The sequence below is a fragment of the Chelonoidis abingdonii genome, chromosome 9 (assembly GCF_003597395.2).
Source record: "Chelonoidis abingdonii isolate Lonesome George chromosome 9, CheloAbing_2.0, whole genome shotgun sequence".
Lineage (NCBI taxonomy): Eukaryota > Metazoa > Chordata > Testudines > Testudinidae > Chelonoidis > Chelonoidis abingdonii.
In genome coordinates, this window is record NC_133777.1 from 41,878,906 (window position 1) to 41,895,477 (window position 16,572).

Sequence of the window (16,572 nt, forward strand, 5' to 3'; positions counted from 1 at the left end):
ATTGGGAGTTACTGTGTATTCAAATCACAGCAAAATGAAATTTGAAAAAAAATATCAGTGCTGCACACTGCTCCTTTATCGCTCTGCCTCCTTGGTTACACATGTTGGTTACTAGGTAAAATCGAGACCTCTGGCATCTCTACTGTGTTTTTAGCTCAAATGGTTCACTTAGAGTTCAATGCATTTAAGGAGCCAGTGGTGTGTATCCACAGATAACTGCTTGTGTGCGTGCCAATACTGCCCCCTTTGGGGGTAAGAGGAGCACAGAAATTCACAGAGTAGCTTCCATGGGTTGTATTGCACTTGTATTGGCTTACAGCTCAATCTCTGCCTGAGCAAAAGCTAGAATTCGACAGAGAGAGACGATGGGAGCTAAGAAAACCAACACAGAAGCAAACCTTCCAATTAAACAGCTCCCCAGGGAAGCCTGGCTGTAGCTAAGAATAAAAAATAGGAAAATCTCTGGAGATCAGTCCCTACTAAAGAAAAGGAAGGACTTGAAGAGACAAATTGCTACACAAAACTAAACCCAGCTCTGCCACACCAGTGAGACCAAAGTTACAGCCTGCTCCAGAGACAGGGTAAAGCACAGCTCAGTCCCATCTATGCTGTGAGACTGACCTACATCCATCAACATGGCTGTTTCTACAGCATAAACCAGGGGTGGGCAAACTTTTTGGCTTAAGGGCCACATTGGGTTTGTGCAACTGCATGGAGGGCTGGGTAGGGAAGGCTGTACCTCCCCACATGGCCTGGCCCCCTCCCGCTTCCTGGCCCCTGACTGCCCTCCTCAGAACCCCCAGCCCATCCAACTCCTGCTGCTCCTTGTCCCCTGACCCTCCCCTCCCAGGACCCCCGCCCTCATCCAACCTCCCTGCTCCCTGTCCCCTGACTGCCCCGACCCCTATCCACACCCCTGCCCCCTGGCAGCCCCCCCAGGACTCCCACCCCCTATCCAACTGCCCTCTGCTCCTCGTCCCCTGAACACCACCTCCCGGGACCACCCGCCCCTAACTGCCCCCTGGGATCCCATGCCCTTATCCAACCCCCCCTGCTCCCTGTCCCCTGACTGCCCTCCCAACCCCTATCCACATCCCTGCCCCCTGACAGGCCCCTTGGGACTCCCACTCCCAGCCCTCCCTGTTCCCCATCCCCTGACCACCACCCCCTGTAGAACCTCCGCTCCATCCAGCTGCCCCCTCCTCCCTGACTGCCTCCCAGGATCCCCCACTCCCTTAGCCAACCCCCCCCACTCCCTGCCCATTTACCAGCAGCAGGAGCTTGCAGCTGTGACACCCAGCCAGAGCCAACTGCACTCCCCATGCTGCCTAGCAGGAGCAGCGGGCCAGAGCACAGCCCACATGGTGGCTTGGCTGCAGGCAAGGGGAAACAGCGGGGGAGGGGCTGGGGACTAAGTTCCCCAGCCAGGAGCTCAGGGGCCAGGCAGGACGGGTCCTGCGGACCGGAGGTGGCCCATGGGCCATAGTTTGCCCACGTCTGGCATAGACAGAATGTAAAACTGGATAGATGAGGTCTAAATCTGCGTCTTCTTTATTCAGCCATTCTTTCAGAATTAAATTGCCATAAATCACATGACAATTCCATGAACAAACCCCTGGAGAACAGAGCTGGGAAACTACAGCCTAGACTAAGTGCAAAATCACCAAACTAGCAAGACTGGATCAAGCTTGTCATAGGTAAGGGCCTACCAAATTCACTGCCATGAAAAATGCATCATGGACCGTGAAATCTGATCTCCCCGGTGAAATCTGGCTATTGTAGGGGAGATCAGATTTCACACAACTGGGCGGCCAGGGAGCAGTAGCTGCTGACCGGGAGCTGAGCTCTGAAGGCAGTGACACCCCCAGCAGCAGTGCAGAAATGGGGGGGCGGGGTGTCAGGACTGGCCTTACACGTGGGCAAGTGGGCAACCACCCAAGGCCTTGTGGTCAGGGGAGTGCCATGGTCACCCCTTCCCACACGCACACGGAGTCAGTCCAAGGCCCCTTTAACTCCCAAGCACTGGCTGTGGAGCCAGGAAGGGACAAGGCTGAGGGCACCCCAGCTGGGGGCTCTTACTGTCTGCTGGGCTCCAGCTGCTAGTCCCGGACAGGCTGGGGATGGACAGGACTTCCTTTTCCTCTGCACGGGTCGCTCCAGAGGTCATGTCAGACCCATCTCTGGGAACGTCCCCTGGCTGCAGGAAGCTCCACATCTACTGTCTGGTAGTTCAGCTCTGAAGGCAGGGTGACATGTATGGTATTGCCACCCTTACTTCTGCACTGCTGTTGGCGGTGGTGCTGCCTTCAGAGCTAGGCACCTGGCCAGCAGCTGCCCTCCAGCTGCCCAGCTCTGAAGGCAGTAGCACAGAAGTAAGGGTGGCAATATCATGATCTCCCAGCAATAGCCTTGCAATCCCCTTCTCCACCACTTCTTTTTGGGTTAGGACCCCCAGGGTTACAATACTGTGAAATTTCTGATTTAAATATCTGAAACCATGAAATTTATTATTTTTAAAATACTATGACTGTGAAATTGACCAAAATGGACCATGAATTTGGTAAGGCCCTAGTTACAGGACACAAACAAGTAGGATCTTATTTTTACCCTCTAGATCTGCAGGATTTGTTGTTAAATCCAGGTTCATATCTCACTGCCACAAGAGGTCAAAACACACATATGACAGGATTTTCAGAGAGTTTGACAATTTTGCAGCCAATAATGAGATTTGTGTCTATCTGCATGAAGGCAGAGCTCTCAGACTTCTTCCCAGCACAGACCATATCTCATTACAGAGATTGCCTCATGGACACCTCTCACCCATCCTCCATTGCCCACCCCGCATTTCCTCATCACCACCCCATCTCCCCACCTACTCACCCAACTTCTGGCCCTCATCTACCCACCCCCATATGCTCACTCATCCCCTATCTCCCAGTGCTCAGCTCCCCATCCATTCCCTATCCATCCCGCATTGCCCACCTCCCCATGGATCCCTTGGCCACCACCTCCTCACTGATTCTCTATCACCCAGCTCCTACTCTTCATGCATTGGCCACTTCCTCATCCATATCCCAGCCCCGACGTCGCCACACAACCCTTTCCTCGCCGATTCCTTATCATCCAGCTCCCACCTCATCCCCCATCCGCTGGCCCCCACCTATCCTCCTGTCCCACCTCCAACTCCTTACCCATAGATTCATAGACTCTAGGACTGGAAGGGACCTTGAGAGGTCATCAAGTCCAGTCCCCATCTCCTGGCCACCATCTTTCCACTCAACCCCCATTGTCTATTCCCCCACCTCACCCATTGCCTGGCTCCCACCGCCTCACCTATCCCCACCATTCCTGTGTTGAAATGGGAGTAGGTTTGCACTGCACACATTTGCCAGTTTCCCTAAAATGTTGCAGTGTCACTTGGAAAGCCAGCCAGTCTCCAAGATGTGTGATGCAGGAGGAGTGGGGGTGATGGTCTGACAGGGACCCCACTCTGCAACAGGGACATTTACATTGTCCTGAGAAGGACTGATTAGAAGGGGAACATTACAGGGTCTTCCATTTCCTCCTTCCTTGTGGAGGAATTAATTCCTTCATGGACAATGGAGTAGTCTGTTGGCATGCCAGTGCACCCTGACCAATACTCACGTATTGCAGTAGCGAAATATCCCCTTGATATCCACCTCCCGCACAGCAGCATTCGCGATGGGGACATGGACCATCTCCGGTCCCAGCCCCACCAGAACCAGGGTCCCACCTGAGCGAGTGGCCTGAGAAGGAATAACAGAAACAAAATAAATGCAAATGCTGCCTGCCCATGGAAGGTGACAAGCTCCTGTGTATATAGCGAAAAAGGACATTGCTGCCAGGCTTCTGAGCAGGCTATAAAAAGAGTTGATACCCTAAAGCAGTGATTCTCAAACTTTTTTGATCGTGTTCCCGCTTCTGTGTGTCTGTAGTCATTTACACCCTCCTACGCCCCACCCCCGTTTCCCCCCAGTGCATATACCCAGGCAGAGTGGTGAACAGCGGTTGCTTGCTGGGTGCCCAGCTCTGAAGGCACCGCCCTGCCAGCAGCAGCACAGAAGTAAGGGTGACAATGTGAAAAGTGGTATTTGTCAATATAATTTTTCACAGCAGACTTAGTGCCCCATTGCCACCCTTACTTCTGCGCTGCTGCTGCCACCCCAGGGCTGACAGCCAGAACCCCGCTGCCTCCAAGTAAAGGATTGGGGAAGCAGGTGGAAGGAGAGACCTGAGCCTGGGCTGCCTCCCGGTGAAAGTTGGGCCGAGGGAGAAGAGCCTGAACCTAAGTGGTACGTCTCTGGCTGTCCCCTTTCTCCCCACTTCCTGGGTGTGTACAGCCTTTCTTTATGAGCCCACTCACCAGGGGCTGACAGACACAGCTCTTAAAAAAAAAAAGCACAGAGTTCACACCTCTCTTGACACATTCCTGCGCCTCCCTTGGAAGGCCTACCCCACAGCTTGAGAACCACTGCCCTAAAGCATGTACAGGCTTGTACTTGGGGCAGCTGGCCCATCCTGCAGGCTACACTGCCACAGCTACAGTCTCTCTTTAGCACACTAGCTTGATGACAGCTCGCACGAGTATGCCTCCTTCAGATGGGAAGCACACTCCCAGCTCCAAGTGTAGACATACCCATAGATGCTTTTGACGTTTCAGACAGTTTCCAATAAAACCACCCAGATCCTCTTCCCCATCATCCTGTGCACAGAGCTGTCCCTTTCTCCTACCCTTCTAAGTCCCAAGGTGACACTCCGCAGCTCTTTGTCAACACACAAGGAGGGGACAGAGAGTGGCCAGGACAGAGGGAGCAGTGAGTGGGCTGTGGAGAAGCACATTGCTCCCCCTCAAGCCCTGCAGAGCTTACCAGGAAAAGACAATACACTGTGTGGAGCTGAATTGTTTTTTCTACTGAGCTCCATGAATGGGTCCTAAGGACCTCTGGCAAGGGAGTCTCTGCTAGTTCAGGGAGAAAGGCACTGGGGTAGAGCCTAAGGGTAAGGTGAAGAGGTGCAACCTGCACAGCACTGATATAATTACCTCTACACTGGGGCCTTCTACTGGGCTGCTCCACTAGTGGCTGAAACACCCGTGTAGACAAGGCCTAAGAAACAAACTGTCTCAATTACTCTTATTAATTATTTGTGTAACAGTAGCATCCAGAGGCCCCAAGCAAGAGCGGGGCTCCATTGCAAGAGACAGTCCCTGCCCCAGAAATTAGAATCTAAACAGACAAGCTGGACAGAAAGGGGAACAGGCTGGGTTCAAGGACACAAAGCACTGCAGTGTCAGGAGTGGGATTAGAGCTCAGCTCTTTTGAGCCACAGTCCACTGCCCTGCCATAACACTATGCTGTCAAAACATTAAAGTTGATAATAAAATAATTTCATGCAGGAGTGCTCAGAATGTCTAATAATAACCTGCACATCTATTGATGTATTTATTATGCCTGAAACTGTGGCCAGGTCTACACTGCGACTTTAAATCGGTTTAATGGCCGATATACCGATTTAACGCTGTATCCGTTCACATGACGTCGTCATTAATATCGAGTTAAACGGCTCCTTAAATCTATTTCGGAACTCCTCCCAAACGAGAGGAGTAGCGCTAATTCGATAGTGATAACTCGGATTAGGGTTCGTGTGGATGGAAATCGACATTATTGGCTCCGGGCGGCATCCCAGCAGTGCAGCACTGACCGCTCTGGACAGCAATCTGAACTCGGATGCAGCGGGCAGGTAAACAGGAAAAGCCCCGCCGAACTTTTGAATTACATTTCTGCTTGCCCAGCGTGAGCTCTGATCAGCACGGCTGGCGATGCAGTCTCAAATCGAAAAAGAGCTCCAGCATAGACCCTACGGGAGATACTAGGTCTGATCGCGTAGTGGGAGACAAATCTGTTGTATCCACTCCCTTACAGAACAGAAATGCCAAAGCGTTTGAATAAAAACTCCAGGATACACAGCGCTGCGTAACAGAGCGTAACGGGAAGCCAGAGACTCAAATGGACGCTCATGAAGGAGGAGGGGGTACTGAGGACTCCAGCTATCCCCAGTCCACAGCAGTCTCGTTGAAAATTATTTGCATTCTGGCTGAGCTCCAATGTCTGTAGGTTCAAACACAGTGTCTGGCGTGGTTCAGGGAACAGCTCCTCAGTTTATTTCCCCCCACCACCACGTGAAAAAAAAAAGGGAAAGATTGCTGGTGCATGGCGTTTGCTCAATGCACTCCGCGAAAAAGGCGCCAAAGGGTTGCCTGCTGCCTTCACAAGGGGGGGTGAGGCTGTACCCAGCACCACCCAGGGCAATGTTTTCTGCCCATCAGGCACTGTGCTCTCAACCCGGAAGTGGGAACTATGGGATAGCTGAGGAACAGCTACCCACAGTGCACCGCTCCTGAATCGATGGTAGCTTTGTACCATGGACGCGAAACAATCGATTTCGGGATCCCACTGTGGACACGCTAAACCGATTTTATTAGATCTGTTTTGTAATATCGGTTTAAGCTAATTCGAAATAATCGTGCAGTGTAGACGTACCCTGTGCTGCATACCAGGGCATTAGTTTGGATCTCTAAATAACACTCTCAGTTGCTCCATAGCACATACAACTTACTGATGTTCTCAATGGGCCTTCAATAACCCATCTGGGCTATATTCCTGGCTCTTGGCACCTGACCCAAGAAGGATCCATTCTCTTTCAAGCCTGGGATTAAGAAGTTTTCTGAAGAAAACATTGCTTAGTCACAAGTGCTGTTATTTGCACAGGCATACATGACTGCTGACAGGTTCCACAGTGCTCCAGACCACAGCAGAAGAGTGACATTGTTCCCGTTCTCCCAGTGGAGGTTCCCAGGAAAAGATGATATTGCCAAACCAGAGTGTGAATCAATGTTCAATCTCAGATATAAGGCTAGGTCACACTCCCCCACATACTTTGCACACAAAGAGCAAGAGACGCCAAAATCCCACTGTTACTGTTGTTACTAGGCTGCAGAGCTGGAGATACTGGGGCTCTGCCAAATGACCCCTGTGATCTGCTATTCTCACAAGGCCAGTGCACAGTGAGGGGGATGGGTCAAGGAATGTGGTCCCCCTTTATAACCCATATAAATACCAGACCACTGCAGTGCCTGACACTACAAGACTCCAGGGCAGGACTGGCACAGCAGCAGGTGTAGCAGCAGCTGTAGCAAGGGAATTCTGCCTCCCTGAGCTGTGGCTGGGGCACAACTGCTCTGTAGTGCCCCTAACACTGAGCTGTGCTACATGACACAGTTAAGCCCTGAGGTTGTTAATGAAGCTGCATAGGACAGGCCTCAATATCTCCCTCACTGTGAAATTCCCCACAAGGCCACTGCGTGTCTGCTGTTTCCTGGGGGCTGGTGTTTCAGTCATGCCAGCAGAGGTTTGGCTGAGTTCTCTTGCAGCGCTCCTGATACAGAAGCTATCTGTACTGCAGCTTGTTTCAGAATCCCGGGGCTTCTGGGCACTACTTCCTCTAGGCTTCACTTATCTCGGTTAGTCACAGAAAACTTAGGCAAATAGGTCTTTATTTAACTTAGCAATTGCCAAGACTGATTGCAAAATCAGTGGGGTCAGTGTAAACAATGGTAATGTTTTCTGTAGTAGATATAGACTCATAGTACATTAATATTACATCAGAGGGAGAGCTCATGTGATCATCCAGGACAGCATGGAAATGTAGGGCTGGAAGGGACCTCAAGAGGTCATTCTGTCCAGCCCCCTGCACTCGGGCATGACCAAGTAAACCTAGGCTGTCCTACTGGTTCTTAAAACTTCCAGTGATGGGGATTCCACAAACTCCTTTGGAAGCCTGTTCCAGAGCTTAACTACCCTTAGAGTTAGAAAGTTTTTCCTAATATGTAACCTAAATCTCCCTTGCTGTAGACTAAGCTGATTACTTCTTGCCCTGCCTTCAGCGGACATGGAGAGCAATTGATCACAGTCCTCTTTATAACAGCTCTTAACATATCTGAAGACCATTATCGGGTCCCTCCTCAGTCTTTTCTCAAGACTAAATGTGTCCAGTTTTTATAACTTTCCCTCATACGTTAGGTTTTCTACATGTTTTATCATTTTTGTTGTTCTCTGGACTCTCTCCAGGTTGTCCAAATCTTTCCTGAAGTGCAGCACTCAGAACTGGACACAATACTCCAGCTGAGGCCACACCAGTACCGAGCAGAGCAGAACAATTCCATCCCATGTATTACAAATGACACTCCTGTTAATACACCCGAAAACGACAGCCTTTTTTGCAACTTCATCACATTGCTGGCTCATAATTTGTGATCTACTCTAACTCCTGGCTCTTGTTCAGCAGTGCTACCACCTAGCCAATTATCTCCCATGTTGTAGTGGTGCATTTGATTTTTCCTTCCTAAGTACAGTACTTTGCACCTGCCTTTATTGAATTTCATCTTGCTGATTTCAGACCAATTCTCCTATTTGTCAAGTCTGTTTTGAATTTTAAGCCTGCTCTTCAAATTACTTGCCACCCATCCCAGCTTGGAGTCATCTACAAATTTTATAAGCATGGTCTCTGCTCCATCATTCAAGTCATTAACGAAAATATTGACGAGTACCAGACTCAGGACTAACCTCTGCAGAACCACACCAGATAGGCCTCCCAGTTTGACAGGAAACCATAGAATATCAGGGTTGGAAGGGACCTCAGGAGGTCATCTATTCCAACCCCCTGCTCAAGCAGGACCAATCCTCATTGCTAACTACTTTTTGAGCAGTCTTTCAACCATTTGTACTCCCACTTTTATAGTCATTTCATCTAGACCATATTTCCTTAGTTTGGCTATGAGAATGTAATGTGGGACTGTGTCAAAAGTATGGCTGTCAAGTGATTAAAAAATTAATTGTAATTAATCGCGCAATTAAAAAAATCAATTGCAATTAATCAGACTGTTGAACAATAATAGAATACCATTTATTTAAATATTTTTGAATGTTTTCTACATTTTCAAATATATTGATTTTAATTACAACACAATACAAAGTGTACAGTGCTGAGTTTATATTTAAGCATTTGCACTGTAAAAAAACAAAAAGATATTGTATTTTTCAATTAACCGAATACAACTATTGCAGGGCAATCTCTTTATCATTAAAGTTGAATTCACAGATGTAGAATTATGTATTAAAAAACCTGCATTCAAAAATAAAACAATGTAAAATTTTAGAGCCTGCAAGTCCACTCAGTCCTATTTGTTGTTCAGCCAATCACTCAGACAAACAAGTTTCTTTACATTTGCAGGAGATAATGCTGCCCGCTTCTTGTTTATGTCACCTGAAAGTGAGAACAGGAATTCTCATGGCACTGTTGTAGCCAGTATCACAAGATATTTACGTGCCAGATGCACTAAAGACTCATATGCCCCTTCATGCTTCAACCACCATTCCCGGGGACATGCGTCCATGCTGATGACGGGTTCTGCTTGCGTTTTGTCAAATCTGCAAATCAACTACTACATGACCCCAGGAGGAGGGACTGAAGCTTGAGCCCACCCAAGCCCCACCACCCCGGGTTGGGGACCAAAGCCAAAAGGTTTCAGCCCAGACAGAGGGCCTGTAATCTGAGCCCCAGCCCTCAGCACCCAGGGTTGAAGTCCTTGGGCTTTGGCTTCAGCCATGGGCAGTGGGGATCGGGCTTCGGCTTCAGTCCCAGGCCTGAGAAAGTCTAAGCCAGCCCTGGTGACCCCATTAAAATGGGGTCGCGACCCACTTTTGTGTCCCAATCTACAGTTTGAGGAGCACTGCACTACAGTACTTGCATGAGGTGAACTGAAAAATACTATTTCTTTTGTTTATCATTTTAACAGGGCAAATATTTGTAATAAAAAATAATATACACTTTGATTTCAATTACAACACAGAATACAACATATATGAAAATGCAGAAAAACATCCAAAATAGTTAATACATTTCAATTGGTGTTCTATTGTTTAACAGTGCGATTAAAACTGCGATTAATTTTTTTTAGTTAATTGCGTGAGTTAACTGCCATTAATCGACAGCCCTAGTCAAAAGCATTACTAAAATCAAGATATATCAGATCTACTGCTTCCCCGTAGAATTAGGTGAGTAACCTTGTCAAAGAAGGAAATGAGATTGGTTTGTCATGATTAGTTCTTGACAAATCCATGCTGGCTATGACTTATAACCAGAAGCCATCTGGTTGATGATCAGACCCATAACTGTAGGCAGAAATACTAGCATTGCTATGGCAATCTCATGGATAGCAATGAGAATCCTGCACAAAGACTGAGGTGAAGATGGGACCAGTGCTTGAGAGCCTAGAGATGGAAAAGACCCATCAAATCAGAGCTGTTCCCTAGAATACATTACCCTGTGTTCTGTCTGCACCATTCTACATCCCAGCAGAATGCACAGTAGGGGTTATGGCCCTGTGATTCAGCCTGCATTTTCACTTACTTGGCTTCATTTCACTGCTCCTAGTTCTTACTACAACTAGTCTTCCAACAGCGCTGCTAGGGTACAAAGGGTACATGAAGCAAGTTGCCCAGAAAAGCTCACAAGGCAAACAATGCATACATACATAGGCCAAGGGACAGTGTGCACAGTGGAGAACCCGATAGTCCTGGGAAAGGTGCGTCTGAAGATGAAATTGGAGTAAGAGAGAAGAAGAAGGTGCTTGGTGGACAAAATCTGGGAGACAATTCTAGGCTCGGGAGAAGTGAGGGCAAGTCATGAGTGGGAGGAGACACAGGAAGCAGTGAGGAGAGTATATGAGAGATGAAGAGGGGACATATGACAAATTGGGGGATGTTAACAAATAATGGAGTGGGGAGATGAAGAGCCATTGAAGGAGATACTGGAGAAGTCAGCAAGGCAGGAGGAGAATGGGAAAACACAACATCAATCAAGGATAGGAAAACACAACAGTTCTGCCATCACCATTACCCACAGAAGACCACGGCCAATTGGAAGCCAATACAACACATTCCCTTGGGCTGACGCAAGCCTCTCTCTCTTGCATGCTGTGTGCTGCTAGCTGCAAGGGAAGTGGAGCTGCACGCCTCAATCAATGGCCAACATTGACATCTACAAACAGGAGAGGTGAAGCAGCAAGGAGAGGACACAATGCATAGAGAACTCAGCACCCTCTCTACGCCATATCTCAGCACACAGTACTGCACCGTAAGCCAGAGCCCTTCCTTGGAAATACAAATCAGGGCCTATGTAGTCAGAAAGTCTAGGGGCCCAACTAGGGACATCCTAAAAGGACCCAGTTTTCAGAAATTATTGAGCACCTGCCCTGTGAAATTCAGACTTCTTTAAAGTTAGGCACCCAAAAATCATAGCAGCTTTGGAATATTTAGGCCAAGGTCCCCTGCACAGAGGAAAAGAGCACCCCCAGTCCCTGATAGCATGGGGAGGGCATAGCTACCCCATGGCACAGAACTCAGCTCTCCTGGAGGGGAGCAGAGCAATATTATTATTTCTGCATACACACACTCGATTAAGTTCTGCCTTGAGATACAGGCACACAAGTTAGAGGTAAGTAAATGCTACCTACATATGCTATCTACCACTAAGTCTGCTCAAGGTGGCACAGAGGACTGACAGCTCCATTGCAAGCCTTGGCTCTGACACAGATCCACCACAAGGTAAATTAAGCCAAGTGGCCTCAGAGACACTATGGTGGGTGCAGCCCTCCATCTGCCTGAACAAGTGGCTGCGCGCCAGCAAAGGGCTGAAATCTCCATTGTCATGCATTGACTGCCCTGCTGGTAGAGGAGTCTGGCCAGTAAAGTGGATTTCTCACACAGTTTCACCTCTCGTTTTATTTTTAGCCACTCGAATGACCAACCTGAAAAGAGAGAAGTAAATGCCGGCACTGATCTTGGATAAGGGAAGGAAGAACTCACGTAAATGCCAGTTTGGATGCTGGCCTCTGCCCCGGAGCACTCCATGGTTATGTCAGGCATGCAGTCAAGCAAATCTTGCACCATGCAGGCCATGTCCTTTGGGGTCTCTTTCTTTATCTCAATGGTGAAATCTGCCCCGATCTCTTTGGCTTTTTCCAGGCGGGAGGTGGATAAATCTGGGGAAGGAAGAAAATAAATCACACAACTGCAGCTGGCTGAAAAACATCATGCAAGAAAAGATGTCACACAGAGAGGCCCTGCAGCAAGCATGCCCAGTGGGGCATGGGCACACTGTATGCACACAATGCAGGCACATTGGGTGAAAAAGTCTGGTTCCCCTTCAGAACTCCCTCAGCCTGATGGTGCGTGGATGGGGTAGGAGATCGGCTCTTCTCTCTGGGCTGGTGGGGAAAGATGTGCAACAAGCAACTTAAAGGCACAAGAGACGCCAACAGGATTCTAGTCACAGGGAAAGTTGCCTCTTTCAAAGATGCTGAGGCCTTAACATTCTGAAGCCCAGAGACAAGTCATTCTGACCAAGACATGTAGCAAAGGTGCAGCTGCAGGCACCTGACGACAATGAGGTTCTCTACAGATGTAACATTATCACCATGGTTATTCATGATTTGTACCAAATTAGTAAACTGCCTAGAAGTCCCGGCCCCTTTGTGCTGGCTGCTGTACAACTACGATAAAAGAGGGAGCCCTTGCTCCAAATTGCTTAAAATCAACATACAAGACAAGAGACAGTTGGCAGAGATGGTAAGCAGATGGGAGAGAGCATAAGAATGGCCATACTTTATCAGATCAAAGGTCCATCTAGCCCAGTATCCTGTCTTCCAACAGTGGCCAATGCCAGGTGCCCCAGAGGGAATGAACAGAACATGTAATCATAAAGTGATCCATCCCATCACCCATTCCCAGCTTCTGCCAAACAGAGGCTAGAGACAGCATCCCTGCCCATCCTGGCTAATAGCCATTGATGGACCTACCCTCCATGAACGTATCAAGTTCTTTTTTGAAACCTGTTATAGTCTTGGGCTTCACAACATCCTCTGGCAAGGAGTTTGGGTTGACAGGGCATTGTATGAAGAAATACTTCATTTTGTTTGTTTTAAACCTGCTGCCTATTAATTTCATTTGGTGACGCCTAGTTCTTGTGTTACGAGAAGGGGTAAATAACACTTTCTTATTTACATAAGGAGCATAAAGTAACAGTGAGAAAATTATGAAGAAGTGTAACACACAGCGATCGCAGTCTACCAGCTACCTAACCATAACCTGCCTTGCTGGTGAATTCAATACCATCACTTTGGCAGCAAATGCATGAAGACCAGAGCATTACTAGGAGTCTGGCATTAAGGCCTCCTCGAATTCTTCTTAACTAGAGGGGTCTTTCCCTTTGAGGCCGGCACATTGTAACACAGTTGACAAACAGGTGGGGGGGGGGAGTCCACAGAGCTGCTAGGGAAGTTTCCAAATTTCTTGTAAGGGTTCCCTTTAGCTTCATGTTCTCTGGGTCTTTTGGGAAGAAATCTGCTCTGGAAAGGAGGACAGTATCCATGGTGAAGGATACCACAGCATGGCTGCCAGATGCAGGACTGTGGTGAAACTTTTGGGTTCCCATATTTAATAAATCATTGCGGGCTATTTGCTAAGGTGCAGCTTATGACCGTGGACATCCTCTCTGCACATGAAGTCCAGTAGCCAAGCCTGAGGGGAGAAAAGGAGGGAAATCCCTCTTCCTGATTTTGCTGAGACACCAGTTTCATGGTTGGATTCCAAGCATCCTCCATGAGGATGTGGAAAGGAAATCGGGGAGAGGCCACCTGTATGCCCTAGATTGTCCCCTTCCCTTTTTTAGCATTATTTTTATTGGGCCATTGCATAGTTGCTGGGTGATAAGTTTGCTCTTTTCAGCCTTCTAGGGACAAAGACAGCCTTTAGAAAGGGCAGGTGTACCTCCCCATCAAGGACAGGACAGGCCTGAGGGATATCCAAATCAAAATCCTTGGCCTCATCACAAGAGCAGGAGATCTGGGGAAAGACTCTGAAGCAGAGGGACAATGATCCATTTAATACCCGGTGCAGGACCTGACAGCACTTAGAGGTCCATTCCTTATTGAATGGGGAGCAGCTAGGAGACTTGCTCTATAGCAGGCATGGGTGCCTGGCTCCCTCCACCTGCAAGTACCTGTTATAAGAATGGCCATACTGGGTCAGACCAATGGCCCATTTATCCCAGTATCCTGTCTTTCAACAAGTGTCCAATGCCAGATGCTTCAGAGGGAATGAACAGAACGGGGCAATTATTGAGTGATCCATCCCCTGTCATCCAGCCCCAGCTTCTGGCAGTCAGAGGCTAGGGACACCCAGAGCGTAGGGTAGAATTCCTGATCAAACTGGCTAACAGCCACTGACAGACCTATCCTCCATGAACTTATCTAATTCTTTTTTGAACCCAGCTGTACTTTTGGCTTTCACAACATCCCCTGGGAACAAATTCAACAGGTTGACTGTGCATTGTTTGAAGAAGTACTTCCTTTTATTTGTTTTAAACCTGCTATTAATCTCATTGTGCAAGCCCTAGTTCCGGTGTTACATGAAGGGGTAAATAACAATTCCTTGTTCACTTTCTCCACACCAGTCATGATTTTATAGACCTCTACCATATTCCCCCTTAGCCATCTCTTTTCCAAGCTGAATAGTCCCCAGTCTTTTTAATCTCTCCTCATACAGAAGCAGTTCTATACTTATAATAAATTTTTGTAACCTTCGCTGTAATTTTTCCAATTCTTATACAGTTTTTCTGAAATTGGGCAAGCAGAAATGCATTGCATGGGTCTGCGTCATTTATTCTACCTTTCAGCTATTTATGTCCTTCTATAGACGCAACAGGAAATATCTCCACAAACAGATCTATTTGAAATGTGCTATGCAGATAAAGAGTTTTATAGGCAAATATTTTACAAATATGACGAAAACAAAATAGTCCACCGGGAAGTGCAGTAAAAATGTCTGGGCAAATAATGGTTGGAGAGGTGTTCCTCCTAACACCAACATGAAAAGTATTTTCCTGAAGGCAGCCAGCCTCCTAAAGTTCAAAGAGGGGTGATCTCGCTCATCACAGATAACATGGGAAACATTTGAACAAGACTGCCCCACAGTGGGCATTTCTGAGCCTCTTGCTGTCTGAGTAACAGCATCTGTGATGCAGGCAGCTTGGGGAGGACCAAATGTCAGGGACAATTACAGAAGCCTCAGTGATAACTTCACCATTTGATGGAACTTAGCGGATGACCAATCAACATTTGTCACTCTATGCACAGATTTCATTTCTATAGCACCTCAAGGATGGCAAAGCACTTTGTAAATTATATAGAGAGCAATCAGTCCATCCCCCAAACACAGTCACCTCTGGAGGGTGGAGGCTGATTAGCAGAGCACAGCAAAATAATACAATAATTCAGATCAGAAAGAATACTACACCAAATGAGATGAAGGAGGATTTAGAGAGGAGAATGTAATTACCTGACTTGGAATTTGGCACAAACACCAAGGCTAGCACCACTACTTTTGAAGAACGTGTCTTTAATGAGCTGGTGGAACATCAGTTTTATGCCTCAATGCTAATGAACATGCACACTCCTAGCTGTGAAGGGTGCAGTTGCATCCTCCTAGTAGTTTCCATGTGGGCTCTGGCCTGGGAAACATTTCAGTAAACCTGTGCTAAATAAGCACAGTCCTATTTATATCTGCCTTTACTGGTCATTAAGATGCAAAAGGAAAAACTGGACAGAGAACAGGTCTGCTGAAGACACCTACATGCCTCACACAGACACCAGGTGATGATCTTTACTTGGGTACCTAGCATAGCTTTGTCCTCCCACCTGGCACTTCTGCTGCTAATTTGTACCATGACCTGCCACACAGGAAGAGCAGCCTTTTTTGGATATGTGAGACTGAGGCAGCATTTTAAGGGTTAAAAGAAGATCTTACCAGTGATTACTACCTGGGCAGCACCCATCGTCTTGGCGATGAGCAAGCAGACTAGCCCAATGGGTCCTGGAGCAACAGGAAAGGAAAAGGAGATGTCAGAATGCAGGAAAATCACGATCACTGTGAAGTGAGTGTAAAGCTCGCTGTGTTGTGGGTATAGCTCCAGGGAATACTGACACTGGGATTATGGCAGATGCCATGATCTGCTGCAGTGCACTGAGAATGGCAGCGGGCATGGCTTTTATTGCCCTAGCTTTGGGGCTGGCAGTGAGGAATACTGCTAGACTGCTAGGTATCTTGTTACCACCCAAACTGCCTGTTTAGCCACAACATGCACTTCAAATCCATTTTGGAGCAGGGCTGGCCAAAGTGTGCCCAAGGAGTGCACTGCTGCCCGAGGCCACCCTCGGCCTCAATATAGAGATGTGGGCCATGGAGACTGGAGTTGTCAGCACACAATGCTCCACCCTGAACCTAGAGACCAGGCTGGTCACTATGGCCTGGTCTACACTACGCGTTTAAATCGATTTAAAGAGCGTTAAATTGATTTAACGCTGTACCCGTCCACACTACAACGCCCTTTATGTCGATATAAAGGGCTCTTTAAATCGATTTCTGTACTCCACCT

General features: G+C 47.9%; 1 protein-coding gene across 1 annotated transcript in view; it reads right to left on the reverse strand.

Moving 5' to 3' along the window:
- The window catches only part of SORD (sorbitol dehydrogenase), a 31,002-nt gene that overhangs the window by 2,902 nt on the left and 11,528 nt on the right, over positions 1-16,572 (reverse strand). The window contains exons 6-8 of the mRNA XM_075069441.1: positions 15,945-16,010; positions 11,946-12,121; positions 3,646-3,767 (exon numbers count right to left, since the gene is read on the reverse strand). Of these exons, the coding sequence (XP_074925542.1) occupies positions 3,646-3,767; positions 11,946-12,121; positions 15,945-16,010 (364 nt within the window). The remainder of the gene's footprint in view (positions 1-3,645; positions 3,768-11,945; positions 12,122-15,944; positions 16,011-16,572) is intronic.